At 35.4% G+C, this 16,970-nt stretch overlaps 1 protein-coding gene across 1 annotated transcript in view; it reads right to left on the bottom strand.

The window, feature by feature from the left end:
- Positions 1-16,912, bottom strand: part of LOC109101197 (GRIP1-associated protein 1-like) — a 49,771-nt gene extending 32,859 nt beyond the window's left edge. Inside the window, exons 1-14 of the mRNA XM_042729359.1 lie at positions 16,643-16,912; positions 15,785-15,851; positions 14,013-14,074; positions 12,168-12,194; positions 11,924-12,031; positions 10,340-10,496; positions 10,095-10,231; positions 8,981-9,029; positions 8,698-8,768; positions 5,605-5,652; positions 5,492-5,523; positions 3,353-3,400; positions 2,198-2,297; positions 1,842-1,919 (exon numbers count right to left, since the gene is read on the bottom strand). Of these exons, the coding sequence (XP_042585293.1) occupies positions 1,842-1,919; positions 2,198-2,297; positions 3,353-3,400; positions 5,492-5,523; positions 5,605-5,652; positions 8,698-8,768; positions 8,981-9,029; positions 10,095-10,231; positions 10,340-10,496; positions 11,924-12,031; positions 12,168-12,194; positions 14,013-14,074; positions 15,785-15,851; positions 16,643-16,684 (1,026 nt within the window). The 5' untranslated portion in view covers positions 16,685-16,912. The remainder of the gene's footprint in view (positions 1-1,841; positions 1,920-2,197; positions 2,298-3,352; positions 3,401-5,491; positions 5,524-5,604; positions 5,653-8,697; positions 8,769-8,980; positions 9,030-10,094; positions 10,232-10,339; positions 10,497-11,923; positions 12,032-12,167; positions 12,195-14,012; positions 14,075-15,784; positions 15,852-16,642) is intronic.
- Between the last annotated feature and the right edge of the window lie 58 nt (positions 16,913-16,970).

The raw sequence follows: 16,970 nt of genomic DNA, 5'->3' as shown, positions 1-16,970 counted from the left end.
AGCAACCAACTTACAAAAAAATCATATATAATTAAATTAATAATAACTATAGTATTTATAAAAAGTATATAATTTTTCAATTTAATGATAAATATATAATCAAAACCTTTTTAAAATTTCCATTAATATATTTTCTTAAAAAAAAAAAGTGATCTAATATTTAAAAATAGACGTTATAATAAAATGTGTTTATGACTCAAGAAATTTTTACATAAATCACAGATTGGCTTAGTTTGATATTACTTGAGTAGACTTGAAATTGAAGGATCCTTAGATCCTCACGTGCAAATTGTGTGTGTAGTGTTTTTATTTTCATGTTTTTTCAATTAATTTATAATAATTTATTCACAAAATCATTTTATATTCATTAGTCATTCACATGGTTTTTATTTATTATTTATTTATTTATTATTTGATCATTTTTATCATTATATAATGAGTATTTTTTATTGTTTATTCATTTATTATGTTTCTATATTTCATATTTATTATTAATTTTTCCTTGCTTATGCATTTTCATTGTTGTTCGATCTCATGCTTGTGGGGTTTTGTGAACTATTTTGTCTGTATGAACAGAGATAGATAAGAGGGAATGTTTATGGAAACCCAAGGTTTATGGGATGCTGCTGTGAAGCAGTTCTGGTATAACCGTACATGTTGAATTTGTGCTGGTCAGAGCAAGTTTGAACATTGAGACATACGCAACTAAGATTCTTCAATAAACTCTATTACTTTTTTTTTTACCATCATCACTTCGTCTCCTGCTTCTGCTTTTCTCTGGCTTTTCTCGGTCAACTTCTTGACTTACAGAAGACCGTTAAACACTCGTTTTGGGTATTTTTGGATACCAGACAAGACTTGCTGTTAACAGGGTTTGGGTATGAACAGCGCTGCTGGCTAGTTGTTCTGTTACTGAACAAACTGAAATTTTCTGACAGGATCTGGCGTCCGGGGCTGGATCCTAATTATTATCTGGCGTGGAGACCCGATCTAACAGAATATAGTACAAAAGTCCTATGCAACAGTTTTATGGTGCAGTTTTGTTATTTTTGGAGCTCAAATACACTCACTTTCATTGTATAGAGAAAAACACCCAGGACAAACTTCTCCTGTCGAGTTTCACAAAAGAAAGAAAGTCATACAGTTTTGGAATAAAATGATGGTGAGTAAAGGAGAACAGAGTTTTCCTTTCTGGTTGAACTGAATAACTTACTTTAAGACAAAAAAAGAGCTTTCTAAGCAAAGCTAAACAGCATTTTACAACAACACTGAAAACGATAGCAACTAAACTATTACAAAACCGTATCCTGCCATTAAAAAAAAAAAAAAAAAAAAGTCAAATTTTCATTATTTGATTTTTTTTAAGTGGAACAATAAAAACATAATTGTGTTCCACGCTGTTAACAACACCCACATGAGCCTTTTACGGTTTATTTAATTGAATCTGTAGGACCTATTATCATTAAAATCGTACTCAATTTATGCGGATTAATTGCTTGCTTCCTTTCATTTATAAACCTGTTAGTAAACAGCAAACCAGCAGATGCGGAAATTGCAGATTCATTCTCTGGAGATGCACTAACGACCATCTGTGATGGAATAAACATTAAAAGAAATGCTAAATGAACATTTTAACCAACTATTAATCTTCTGTATTCTTCCTATTAGTGCCTTTGCCAATGTTTGGAATGGAACATAATCTGCAGTATGTACTGTATACTATGCAGTATGCAACATTAAAACATAGTAAACGTGGTTGCATGACCACACTACACTTATTTGTTTAATTTAGTGACTGGTGTCCAGAATATTTCACATTTTTAACCATTTTTGTGCACTACCTGATCTTTGAGTGCATGGATGGCCATCTCATGCTCTTTCTGTTTACTCTGCAACTGCTCCTTCAGTTCAGCGACGTTCTGAAATCACACACAGGCAGGAAGATTCAATGCATTTTTAGTATGGCAGTGATGGATGCAGCAGTGTGTCTACGGTCCATTAATCTCTGCAGATGTGCCTCAGTGCCAGAGTCTGATCCTGAAGAGCACTGACTACAGTCTTTAGCCCACTCCCAAGGGTGTGCAAATGTTTATCATCATACTCCCTTAGTGGCCATCCATCGATCGCCCTGCGAGATGTGCAACAAATGGGCTTCAATATTAGGGAATTTGGCAGGGTGGGCCTGAGCAGATCTCACCTGGTTGGCGGCCATTAAATCTGTCTGCACTTTCTGCACACGAAGGTTTATGGATTTGAGCTCCTCCTCTTTCCTCTGTTGGATCTCATCAATTTTAGTCCTGTGGATACAAATGCATCATATGCTATGAGGGGTTTGATGTGACTAATGTACAGTTGGGTCTATTTCCAGGCATCACGAGATGAATATTGAAATAAAACGGCAAATTCAGCAGAAAAAAAACATTATGGGGGAGTGTAAATGACATAACGGGAAGGAACACATGTAATATGGAGATGGAGGTGGGCTCCAGAAGTAAAATGTCATTAAAAACTTCAAAGAAAAATAAGACAAACTAAACGAGAGTTATAAATTATGTTTCTACAGAAACCATAACAGTGATTTCAGCTGCATTTTTTAATTCAATGTGCTTCAAAGAATAGTTCACCCAAAAATAAAAATTGACCAAAAACACCCTCAGGCCAAGTTTCTTCATCGGAAAAGATTTGAAGAAATGTAGCATTATTCACTTGCTCACCAATGGATCCTCTGCAGTGAAAGGGTGCCGTCAGAATCATGTTTGGACTCTCATTCTGACGGCACCCATTCACTCCAGAGGATCCATTGGTGAGCAAGTGATGTAGTGCTACATTTCTCCTAATCTGTTCTAATGCAGAAACAAACTCATCTTCATCTCGTATGATCTAAGGTTGAGGGTAAGCTGAGGTATTTCTGAGTGGACTACACCTTTAACTGATACAAACATGTATGATCCGTTCTGAGAGTGCAGAAAGAGTTGGATTGACATTTATTTATTTTGCAAATGCTTTATCCAAAGCGGCTTTAAAAACAAGCAGGATTTTAGCAAATTGCCACTGAAATTTGCAACATTCAGAGGTATCATACACTCCTCAATTTAGCACCCTAAAGACAGAAGTACACCATCCACAGTCCTGATTCAAAATCCACCAATCAGGTTTATAGGCAAGTAGTTTGTTTGCTTTGTTTTAATTTCAAATTAAATGTTAAAAATTGCTATTCATCTTCAGGTTCAAGCCTTCAAACTCTTCACTGAGAAAATAAATGTGAAATACATTTCGAGAACCCAGGCTGCTAAAAAACTCCCTGTTGAGCTTTATCACAAAAAACCTACTCTGCTGGGTTTGTCTTTCTCACCTGCTGTCATTGTAAAGTGCTTCCTTCTCAACTTGTAGCCGCTGGAAGCTGTAAGAGAAGCATAAAGAGACTTGAATCCTCATTGGCCCTAAAAAACCCATACAGCAGTGATAAATAACAGGCAGCATCTCCTGATCAGGGAAAACAGACCCGTGTTGACCAGAGGAATGTGGATCGGAGGCAGTCTGTGCTGATACAGCAGTCTACAGTGAGTGCCAGCACAACAAGTTCACGTTCAGACTCATAACTCTGACACGGAGACTGTCTCTAAGCCACAGCTGAGTTACCACGACACCTAGAAAGGAATACTAAGGGGTGATGTAATCACACGGAGAGTTCTGATTGGCCGAGAGCCACTGTGCAGAGAAAGAGGACTCCAGTTAAATGGAAGATTGAAAGTCATTTATCTTGTGCTTGAGAAGGTAATATGTTCAAATGTAACATCATCACTTAATACTGTCTTTAACTTTCATTTTTCCATATTTCAGCAGGTTTTGCATGAAATCACTCCATCAAACTGTAGTTTCGCACAGGTTTAAAGGTGCACTCAGTTATTTCCCATGAAGTTTTATTATAATATTCATTTTAAAAACTAAGTGTAAGATGATGCACACTCACATGGCTGACTTTGCTGTGAATAGCACATTTCTGCCACAGATTGTCTTTTGCTGTGCTCATGTCACTAGATCATGTCAACTGTCACGTTGACCAGCACAACAAACAAAGCATAAACCAAAAAAAAAAAAGAAAAACTGAGTGCGCCTGAAAAGTACCATAAAAATAAGGTGAAAATCGTTAAATATTTTGACAACTGAAAACAGGCAAGGGTGTCTCTGAATCAATAAAGTCAATTTTGGGCCATAGAGAAAAGTTGGTCACACTTTATTTTAAGGTCCAATTCTTGCTATTAACAAACCACCGACTATGACTTTTGCCTGAAAGTGCTAATTTGCTGCTAATTAATAGTTAGCAAGGTAGTTGTTAAATTTAGGTATTGAGTAAGATTAGGAATGTAGAATATGATCATATGCTTTAGTTTCATACTACATTAGGTGAAAAGTATATGCACTTCAACTGGACAGTTCAACGATAAATGAAACAACACCCTGGTGTTGTTCTAATGCCTTATGACCTTCTTTCTTTTTCAGACCATGAAAGAATAAATGCAAAAAAGTCCTGCTTGCACTTGTCCACAATGGCAGTGAACAGCAACTAGCCTCAAGCCTTAAAGGCCATTGGACTTTCTGTGCAAGACTGTGCGTTCATGAGACTGTATTAATGCAGAAGTTTATTTCAGCAAAAGCCCACAAGCGCAGCATTTCAGGAAATCAAGGTTAATCAAAATGTAACGCACAGCTCCTAGGAAATTATGCAGATACTTTCATCTCTGAGGTGAATATCTCTTTAGTGTCCTGGATTTGTTCTCATGAGCTCACAGCTGAGATACAGATAGTATTTTCGCTAAATAATAGCCTAATTTAAATCAAAAATATAACAGCCTTATCATATGCCTCCAAAAAAGTGACAAAGTGAAAGTGACATACAGCCAAGTATGGTGACCCATACTCAGAATTCGTGCTCTGCATTTAACCCATCCAAAGTGCACACACACCGTGAACACACACCCCGAGCAGTGTGCAGCCATTTATGCTGCGGCGCCCGGGGAGCAGTTGGGGGTTCGGTGCCTTGCTCAAGGGCACCTCAGTCGTGGTATTGAGGGTGGAGAGAGCAATATACACCCACTCCCCCCACCTACAATTCCTGCCGGCCCGAGACTCAAACTCACAACCTCTGGATTATGAGTCCAACTCTCTAACCATTAGGCCACAACTTCCCCAAAACACTTTGAAAATACGGCATAGGTCAAATGGGACCAATGTGTGATACTTTTGCTTCTTTTTCTGCAGGATGTGTTATTTAGTTCTCATTTTGTGGTCTGAAAAAGGTCATTAGAACACCAGGGTGACTAAATAATTACTTAAATTTCATTTTTAAGTTAACTATCTCTGTAATATAAAAGATCTTGAAAATATAATATATATATATATATATATATATATATATATATATATATATATATATATATATATATATATATATATATATATATATATAAAAAAAAGCATAAACTTAACTTACCTCTCTTGTTTTTTCTTCAACTTATCGGACAACTAAAAAATACAAAAAAACATTGCATTACCACTGGCATTTTTATCACTGAGCACACATGCTGAAACACACATGACACTTACTTTAGCATTTTCTTCTTGTAGTTTTGTGATTTCTGACTGCTTGGACATCTGAAAATGAAAATAAATGCATTACAACAAGAAAAGTCTTTTGTATGGGGGTTAAAAAATGAATAAACATAATAAAAATATATAAAATCTGGTCTTAGAAAAAGTGAACCAATCAGAATCAAACAAAAAGATAAAATATAGCTGCAAGCAGCAATTACCGGGGTTCAAGCACTTTAAGACCTTTGGGGTGGTCTCGGCCAACCTGGATGTATGGCTGACAAACTTCGACTCAATGAGATTTTAAATGTTATAACAGTGGTTCTATAATGCTTTGACATGAATCCATAAAACCTTTGAACAGTACTGTTTAAGTTAGTTGAATGAGCCCATTAGTGGTCTTCCGCTGCCATCTAGTGGTTAAAAATGGCAATTTCTCATACAACACTGTGTTTTTAAAATTTATAACTATTAGAGTGTTATTTTTTCCCCAATCCCTCTTAAATTTTGCATGCTTCTCTAGAATGAAAATATGCATTATTTTACACAGTTTTGAAAATTTGTGGGATGTCTGTTTGTATTAATAGGCCTTTAGGTACACTATGTAAAGGACATATTATAAAATGTCCGGTTTATAATTGTCCAAATGCAATTATTAAACATTTTTTTTTTTTGATAATTATTGACCTACAGAGTCTAGAGAATTGGACTTCAGTGGTTTTATTGATTTTCAGCTTAAAACGTTGGACTAGTTTGCAAAAGTAGCTTTTTTAAATAATCTTGAATATTTAATTAACAGTTTTATTGACAACACTGGTCCAAAAGTTTTTCTGAATGAGGTGCTCTATCATATGATATGAAGATCTAGTGTTTGTGTGCATATATGAGCATTTTCAACCAATTTGAGGCCATTAACCATATAAATCTTGTGTATTTGAGACCTTTTCTACTGTTATAGCGCCACCTATGGTCTGATCGCCATGAAACTTTGCATGCTTGTTCAGAGTAATCTGACACATGTTTTCACCAAGTTTCGTAAAGTTTTAAGGTTTCGTTTAAGTTTTATAGGCTTTTAGGTATTTTGGCCAAGCCCCTTTTCTAAATTAACCTGTTATAGCTAACCAAAGGACAAAATTCAATTTTGTTTTGATAATTATTGATCAAGAGAGTCCAGAGAATTGTTCAGTAGTGGTTTGATCGAGATTAAGTGAAAAACCTAGTACTAGTTCGCAAAAGCAGGTTTTTAACATATTTGTGAATATTTAATGAACGATTTGATTGACAGCATTAGGCCTAGAGGCAAAGTTGTTTGGAATGAGGAGCTCTATCATATGATGTTAAGATGTAGTGTTTGTGTGAATATATGAACATGTTCTACAATTTGAGGTCATTTTCTATAGAAATCTTTTGTTTTTTTGATGCTCTTTTAACTGTTATAGCGCCACCTATGGTCCGATCTCCATGAATCTTTGCATGCTTGTTAAGAGTCATCTGCTAAATGTTTTCACCAAGTTTCATAAAGTTTTGAGTTTTCATTTAGGTTTTATAGGCTTTTGAGTACATTTGGCCACGCCCCTTTTAAAAATGACCCAATTATAGCTAACCAAAGGACAAAATTCAAATTTTTTTTGATAATTATTGATCTAGAGAGTCCAGAGAATATTACCGCAGTGGTTTGGTTCTGATTGGGCGAAAAACCTAGGACTAGTTCGCAAAAGCAGGTTTTTAACATATTTGGGAATAATTAATGAACGATTTGACTGACAGCAATGGTTCTTGAGGCAAAGTTGTGCATTATGAGGAGATCTATCAAATGATGTGCATATTTTGTGAATCTGTGTAACACCACATGATTACTGAGCCAAAAAACTCGTTACCGCCAACTAGTGGCCGATTTCTTTCAAAATTCTTACAGACCTTTAGGGCCATGAGTCGAACATGCCCACTGAGTTTCGTTCCGATCAACCTCTGTTAACCTTGTTTAATAGGTGCTTAAATTTGTTTGGCCAATGGCGGCCATGTTTTTTGAGATATGCAAATGTCCTCATAGACACTTGTGCCCCTTCAGACAAATACACTGCATACCAATTTTCAAGTCGATCAGACGAATGGTTGCCTAGTTATAGCCATTTATGTGTTTTTTCTATTTTATAGCGCCCCCAAGTGGCAGAGATGCGCAATTTTTTTTATTTGACCAAAGATTGAGCTTATAAATATGTGTACCAAGTTTGGTGAAGATATCTCATTTCATTCAAGAGTTATAGCTAAAATAACATTTGGCTAACGTTAGCATAGACACTTTTTGGCGTACTGTTTCGCGCGAAAATTGAAATTTCTACTTTTTTTTTGATAATTATTGATATTCAGTGTACAGAGAATATTTCTGCAGTGGTTTGGTTTGGATCAGGTGAAAAACCTAGGACTAGTTCGCAAAAGTAGGTTTTGGATATAACACAATTTTGCGGAAAAACCATGCATCGTAGAGCAAAAATTTCGGACTCCACTTTTGTTCGGACTGACCCAAGGATTACAACGATGTAAAGTTTTTGAGTCTACGTCAAACGGTTTACGACTGAGGGCCAAAAATGTCTGAAATTTTAGTTTTTTGCGCTGTAGCACCCCCGTTAGGCCGATTGGGGCGAGACTTTGATAGGTTCTCCCCAAATTGAGCTCTACAATCTGGCCAAGTTTCAAGTCTCTAGGCCTTACGGTTTGGTCTGCACGATCAGTTTTAGGGGAGAAGAATAATAATAATAATAAAAATCTGAGCAATTTCAAGAGGGTTTCAGCACTTCGTGCTTGAACCCCTAATTAACTGAAAATACAATATTTAATGTAGCAATTACAAAAATACAAAAATGTATGCCAAAATTTAAAATAGTTATTTTAAATAAGCAAATGATCTATCAACACTAGAAAACATTACAAATATTTAAACCTGCAAAATGCCAGTGTAATCATAGATATTAAAGTATTCTCTGGAGCAAGGTGAGCATGAAGGTGTCCAAAATTAGCACCCATGGCGAGGGTAAAAATACACACCCATCAGCAAAATGAATCCTAGCATTTTGTCCTTTTGTCTGTTTCCTGCTGTCCTGGTGTTTTTACCTCTAGTGTCTGGAGTTGTTCCCTCAGTAAGCATTTCTCCTCCATTTCCGTTTGAAGCTTTAATGCCACCTCTGAAACCCAGCGTTAACAGATATTAATGCACTCGACCTTGAAAATATCTTGAGTTTGAGAAGTGCTCAACTGATGCTCAGTCAAAGTCAGACCACTGTGCTGCTATTGGAAGATCCAGAACAAAACCTTCCCTGGTTCTACTCAGTTAACTCTTCAGTGAGTTTGATAAGGTCACAACTTTAAAAGGAAGTTGTCAGAAAGATGTACTCACCGCTCAATTCATTATCCCACTGTTCCGGTTTGACGCTTTGGACTTCGGCCTATAGACAAAAAAAACACAATTGAACAAAACTCTTTTTTACAAAAAAATTTAACAGCAGGTTAGGTTTCTACAAAGCAGCTCCATATATAAAACCCCAGTAAATACAGAAATGTAGATTTAAAAAGATTTAAAAAAATGTATATGGAAACAAATCGACTCCATTTACATCTTTAATAAATGTTCCTGGACTTGTTGTGAATGATTCAAAAGTGCAAGTTGTTCTAAAGTTTTCTTAATGTTTTATTAGATTTTCTCACTAGACCCTTAAACAAGTTTTCTGCTGATTTAAGGCAGGTACATCATGCTGAGAAATAATATTAACCACTAACATAATAACCTACTTTTTTATCATCCAATCAGGATGATTATTTCCCGCTGGATATTCTGTTTCAATTTCAAGACATTGCACATATTATGGTATTGGGAATGTTTAAAAAAAAAAAAAAGTGAAAAACTATATAAAGAATAACCAATTAGCTGCAGCCCTCATTTTATCAAATTTGGTAATGCTAATGAATGGGGTGTGGTAGTCAAACACTAGACTCCAGTTCACTGTCCTTATATTCCCTTTACTGGGCTGATCTTACAGAAAAAGCTGATGGTGGTATCTCTGCTGTGTCTGGCCACAGTTCATCCAGCAGCTGTAACCCCTGCATTAAACATGACCTCTGAGAACTCCGGCAAACGCCTCCAGATCAAGAGTGCAGCATTGCATAGCTGAATAATTGATTTCCTCTGAAACTCTACTGTTAGGAAACTCTGTCTGAGTATACTAACTTGTTTACATTGACTGAAACTGGTATTTTTAGAAAGTCGCTTAGGAATATCCAACTGTTCACCAAACTTAACACATACACCAGAAGATGCGTGACAATCACACTCTGCCGCAGTATAGATAGCTGCATCGATTGTCATCTGAGAGTTCTGGTATTCCTGCACATGGTGTAATTATTATACCAGCAGAAGCTGCAGTCATTTCATTACATTGGTTCTTTCACTCTGAGCCTCCACTGCATGATACAGCAACCCAACCCTGGTGAGACTGAAACCCATTATCTGTTACCTGATCAATCTGATCATTTCCTGGGGCTGAAGGGTCATCACTGAGACCGCTGGCATCTGATTGGACACCATTAGTGCCGGCCGATCCATCGATGAGTGCTGCTTTTCCATCATTAACATCTGCACATTCTTGAAGAGCTATATAGATGCACAGAGAATACTATAATCAAGCTCACTTCTGAATTCTTAGACTAAATTGTTTGTGAGGAAAAATAGATAAAGACTATATGTATAAGCTTCTCTCACCTTTTAATTTCTTCTGCAGGGCGGAGTTTTCTGCCTGTAGACGGAGGAGTTCAGCATCCACTGGACCAGAGGCAGAGCTAGAGGCGGGTCCTTCCAGCCCTTGACCCTCCCTCAGTCTCCGATTCTCTAATTCTAACTGCTCGATCTGGGAACATAACTAAAACATATATTGCAAAACATCAGAAAACAGAAAAATAATGTAAAACTTCATTTGATTCTGGTGTGACAACATTTAATGGGCACAATGGCGTGTACTGTCTTTGCGTTCAACAAAAATTACATCATCTGTGATGTGCAACTTTTGCTCTAGTGCTTACAGTACTGTTCAAAAGTTTGAGGTAAGATTTTATTATTTTGGTTTTAAAAAATGAATATGTTTATTCAGGAAGAACACATTACATTTCTAAATGACAAAAGACATTTATAATGTAATGTTTCTATTTCAAATAAATGCTGTCCTACTGAACTTTCTATTCAATATTTTAAAACTAATATTTTAAAATATTCAAATGATTTTCAATTTTAGTGTATATTGATTCTTGCATAGAAACTGTATGCCTTTTGATTTCTAGTATACTTGTTCAAAAAGTGACTTGTTTCACATGCTCATGGTCATGACTGGGCTGTTGGCATGTTCGCTATTCCCAATTCAGAAGCGCGCACACACAGCCTGTGTCTCTGAATGCTTCTCATACTCGCTCCTCTCATCTGCATCTCACGGAGGAGCCGTTACACTTGCTGCACACAAACAGTCTGTCTCGTAATGCTCAGTTATACTCGCGCAAGGCTCTGCACCACACGTACCCACGAGCACATCTGCCAATAAGGATGAGGTTGATGCATGCACGCAACCTGTGGCAACTCGCGCCTGGCTCCCATTTAAAACAAGTGTAAATTCAGTCTAACTGCTTTGCTAATTTAACTTCGATGAAATGAAACATTCAGCACACTTGTTCTTAAAATACCAAATGCTTAAAAAATTAATAATTCAGCCTGTGTAACCTATGTAATACTTCGATAATTGACTGAAGTAATACAGTTCTTTATTTGCACAAAATAAACTAATATTTTCTGTGAAATTTAGTAATTAAATACATTCTATAAAAGTAGTAATACCATTATAATATTCCCTGCTAAAAAAAAACTAAACAAAAAAAAAAAAAAAAAAAAACTATAGAACCCCTCCCAAAACACAATAGAAAATGTAATGGATTTAAGGGTTATATATACTTGGAATTATATTGGTGTCTACTGGTATTTGATGGATTCTATTTTTGGGATGAAATTTTGTCAGATGGGAAACAATAGAACAACATTAATTCATATTGGAATAATATCCAAAACAATTTTGTAATTTTTTTAATGGAAATCATAAGAATTTCTGTGATGGTTTCTATTGTTTTGTTCAGCAGGGTAACGATACCCATACTGTGCTGCACACTACTAACAATATTAAGCTGAAGCTTGAATTAAAATCGCAAATCAAATCGCAATATCTGTCAAAAATATCGCAATTAGATATTTTCCCCAAATCGCACATCCCTAGTCATGACAGGGGTTAAATATTGTGTGTGTGCTCAGCACCTTGGACAGCTCTTGCATGAGGGTGCTGTTCTGCAGTCTGAAGTCATCTTCCTGACTGTGTAACTTCCCCTGAAGCATTTTATTTTCACTGAGTAAGGCATCTACCTCCTGAAAGTGAGAGAATAATACAGCATGGTTACCAGACAGAGATTTTTCCCATACCACTCAGGATATCATATTACATTTGCATTCATAGCAATTAATGTTAGAAAAAAACTAACACTAATATACAGAGAAATCTCACCTGTGCTTTCTTGCTCTTGTTCAAAGCCTGAGGATGAAAATGAAAAAGAAAACATTATGTAAACTAAATTTTTAACTTAAACATAGTCAATCATAAAATACCACCAACAGATTTGGTTTCTTCATCAGAACAGATTTGGAATAATTTAGCATCATATTACTTGCTCACAAATTAATCCTCTGCAGTGAATGGGTGCCGTCAGAACGAGAGTCCAAACAGCTGCTAAAAACATCACAATAATCCACAAGTAATCTCCAGTCCGCTTCCTCCAGCAAAAACGTCCATCCCCTATTGTCCTCTTACATCAAAATCCACTGACATATTTGTTTAGAAATGTTTTGGACTGGTTTTGCTTGTAAACGGTGCTTGATCTGTGCACATTTCTCTCCCGACTCCCGATTTTCACAGGAGAAAGCAATATTATGGATAAAGGATTCGTATATTAGCAACAGTTTTAAAGGGTTACTCCATCGCAAAATGAAAATTTTGTCATTAATCACTTACCCCCATGTCATTTCAAACCCATAAAAGCTTTGTTCGTCTTCAGAACACAATTTAAGATATTTTGGATGAAAATCAGGAGGCTTAAGGCTGTCCCATAAAGTGCCAAATAAATAACGTAACTAAAATAACATAAATAGTCGTTATGAAGTGAGAAGAATACTTTTTGTACACGAAGAAAACAAAAATAACGACTTCATCCAACAATTCCTCTCCTCTGTGTCTCTCCAAATCAGCATAGTTAAAAATGTATCCTTGTAGCGTGGCTGACACAGAAGAGCGTAAGCCGCTTGCGTACTAGTCAGATTTGTCAAAATGGCACTACGCTGATTTGGAGAGACACAGAGGAGAGGAATTGTTGAATAAAGTTGTTATTTTTGTTTTCTTTGTGTACAGAAAGTAATCCGTCACTTCATAACGTTACAGTTGAACCACTGATGGCAGATGGACTATTCTGACGATGCTTTTCATACTTTTCTGGACATTGACACTGTTATTTATTTGCAAGTCTATGGGACAGACTCAAGCCTACCGGTTTTTATCCAAGATATCTTAAATTGTGTTCCGAAGACGAACAAAGCTTTTATGGGTTTGGAACGACATGGGGGTAAGTGATTAATGACAAAATATTCATTTTGGGATGGAGTATCCCTTTAAGTTACAAACATCTTTATGATGGATTTGTTTCTTACAAACACACAGCTTTTCACTTCTTGAGACATTAATTGATGGACTGGATTTGTGTGGATTATTTGGATTTTTTTTTTTTTTAGCTGTCTGAACTCTCATTCTGATGGCACCTATTCACTGCAGAGGATCCACTGATGAGTAAGTGATGTAATGATAAATCTCTCCAAATCTGTTCTGATGAACAAACAAGCTCATCTACATCTTAGATGGCCTGAGGGTGAGTACATTTTTTTTAAGCAAATGTTAAGTTTTGGTTGAACTAGTGCTTTAAAGATGAATTGTGCAAAACTGGTATGACCAAACAGAACTACTTTTAGAAAACTGCTTCACAGTGGCAATTCATGCAGACTTCTGAGTGGTTTGGCAATGCTGAGTCACAGACACAATGTATTACATTGTCTTACAACATGACCAGTGCAAGACTAGTGACTTAGTGTTGCAATGCATGCAAACTGTCTAGTTCACTGTAGGAAAGTAAGAAAAAGAAACACCAGGAGAAAAAAAAATGGAACAGACCAGAACAGTCAATTACACCCAACTCGTTAAAACAGAATGCAAGAAAACAGCACATGAAGCAAATTCACAAGGCAAGCAGTAAAGCTTGACCTCTATCTCATGGCAATGACCTGCTGAAAAACCAAGGAAAGCCACTACCTTCTGAGCTTTGACATAGTCTTTCTCCAGGTTCGAGGTCTTCTGACGGACACTGTTGAGCTCTGTATCACAGAATAAATAAAGTTACAAAATAACTAAAAACACAACACTAAACTCACTTTATGCAATGATACACAAATACATGCATTTATGGTAATAAATTTTGTTAATAATTAGCAGGACTATATAAATTAACACAAATCATCATAATAGCCTGCATACTTGAAATTTAGAGTTTTCTCAGAAAGTCCACTGATAAACAGGGTAGGATTGCCAAGTCATTCAAAAGGTCTTAAGATGCTGAGTTGGTTAATATAACATCTACCTTTACTGACCAATAAGGAGATTTCATAACTGTAAACAAGAAGTAGGCTAGCGCTGAAAAGTTTCCATACACTTTGCAGTTCTAATTTTGTTTTTGCATTTCATAACTGTCAAAGTTAATTCCATAATTCTGGAATTCTGTTGTATTCTTATTCCATAATTCCATTTAGTATATGCATTCAGGAACTGCACATAAAATTAACCAGGGACAAAATATTAATAAATAAATAATCAAATTTCAATTAAAAAATTCTGAAAATGAAACAATCTTAAAATGTCTGAATTCATATACAGGTGCATCTTAAAAAATTCGAATATCATGAAAAAGTTATCTCTAAAAAAAAAAAAAAAAAAAAAAAAAAAAATTATATATATATATATATATATATATATATATATATATATATATATATATATATATATATATATATATATATATATATATATATATATTCTAGATTCATTACATGTAAAGTAAATATTTCAACATTTCTGGATTTTTGACTTTCATGAGCTGTAAGCTCTAATCATCGAAATTAAAACAAACAAAAAAACTGTAAAAAAAAAAGAAAAAAAAGTAAAATGTTTTACTTTACATATAATGAATCTAGAATATATTAAAGTTTCACTTTTTGAAATAAGTTTAAAAAAATTTTTTAACTTTTTTACGATATTCAAATTTTTTTTAGATGCACCTGTATCTAAAGCTTAAAATATTTATTTTGAATATTTAGTTTGAAGAATCTGCTCAAGTTGATGTCAATAATTAAACAACACATTTGCATGTTCATGGTTCACTGATCAAATGGTCACATGACATGCATTTAAATAAATATTTAACTTTTATTATATATTAATAATACAATACAAACTATGTTTTAAAAGAATGTATTCATTTTAATTTTACACAGGATTGAGGTTTATAAGCTAACATGAACTCACTGTATTTTAAGCTTCTGTAAATATTTAGTTTCATATATTAGGTCACATTTTCACACTAAGTTCAATATTTATAAGTTCATACATTTTGACTTAACGCCCAATAATGTTTGAACTAGACCAAGTTATAAGTTACACACAACTGGTGCAACCGGCCCCAGGCCCTCAGACAACTCAGTTTTGACTGACAGAATTAGAACATACGTCTTTAAATATCTTCCCCCAATACGCATTCAATTATAAAAAATAAAATAAAAAATTGGGTAAATTTCTTTGTGCTCTCCGTTACCAATAGGAGAGTTACTCAGCACAACTTTTTGACAGAATCTACAGAATTCAACAGATTCTATATCCAAAATAATCAGAGAAAATGTAAGGTTCAGTGGAATAGGTGCGAGAAGACATCTGATTTTTAATAACAACAAATTACAGTCTGTCGTGTTAATGATGCAAACAAGTTGGCCAGTGTTTTGAATATGTAAAGGTTTAGGTTTACGTTCTTCACTCACCTGCTGTATTTTTCCGCAGCTCATCAGAGAGTTGGTAGTTCTGTGTTCTCAGCTCCAAGAGCTGAGCCTGTCGACACACACATTAAAAGATCAATTCATACTATTTGAGGTAACAATGTATTTAATACACATATTATTGATTACTGTAAACCAGAAATAATAAGCACCTAGACAACAAATCATCACACAGTCTCGTTTTATGTTATGAATCACGTTGAAACGGTCGTTTACAATGTATTAAGAGTTTATTTACGTAATGGAAACATTTAATTAAAGAGTCTGGTTGCTATGAAACCGAGTAGATGATTCTGGAGTTGTAAACAAGGTGATGCTGAAGCAAAACAACAGCACTATGCAATCTAATAACCTAGCGTTCACACGAAACACGTCTAAAGAACTAAATGTATAACGTGCAAACCCTTTTATTGTGTTGAAAAGCAATAATATCAGCTGTTTGGTGTGCTAACGGTGCTAATTGTTAGTAATTACAGGTTAGCGTGCTAACAGGCTAACTAAACACATCTTTATTATATGTGACAAACTCGCCATATAGCGACTATATTCCATGTCATTTCAAAAATCGGTCATTTTATTGGCGTAACTATTACACACATTCATGGAAAACATCGTAAGTGTCCATTAAAATAATTTTTCGGCCTTATAACAATTAGCTTGCAGGCTAACGGCTACAGCTAACAGAGTCCCAATCCGCTCAGATGGACATCAATCTCAGCTATAAAATAGACCCGTTTGCACATATTCTCAACTGAAATTACTTCTAAAGAAGTTAACGATCTCGTATGTGCAGTGCAGGTTTTATCCGCTGTCAAATCCAAGCGCAAATAAAGAGATTTGTACCTGCATACGGTGGAACTCCTCTTCTGACAGTGCTTGCGCCATCTTCACTACAGCAAAACACTGCTGGACAGAGTACAAACTCTCTATCTGCTGCTATTGCTCTGTTTTTTACGTCAGCCTTGTATTAGCAAATTAACTGTCATTCTGATAAGACGAGGAAGGTTAAAGCTACAGATCTCTGATGTCCCCCATCTAAACGCTTTGGCTTGCTGACAGAAACCCCACCATGTGTAATGTCCTCTGCACCTGTCCTGTAGATGGAGCTCTAACACAATATATTCACTACTGTAGTTGTTGTGACACGTGACACGGGCTGTGGCTCAAAAAC

This window comes from Cyprinus carpio, chromosome B8 (genome assembly GCF_018340385.1).
Source record: "Cyprinus carpio isolate SPL01 chromosome B8, ASM1834038v1, whole genome shotgun sequence".
NCBI lineage: Eukaryota > Metazoa > Chordata > Actinopteri > Cypriniformes > Cyprinidae > Cyprinus > Cyprinus carpio.
Note: the sequence above shows the minus strand (reverse complement) of the source record. Positions and strands in the feature narration are given on the sequence as shown.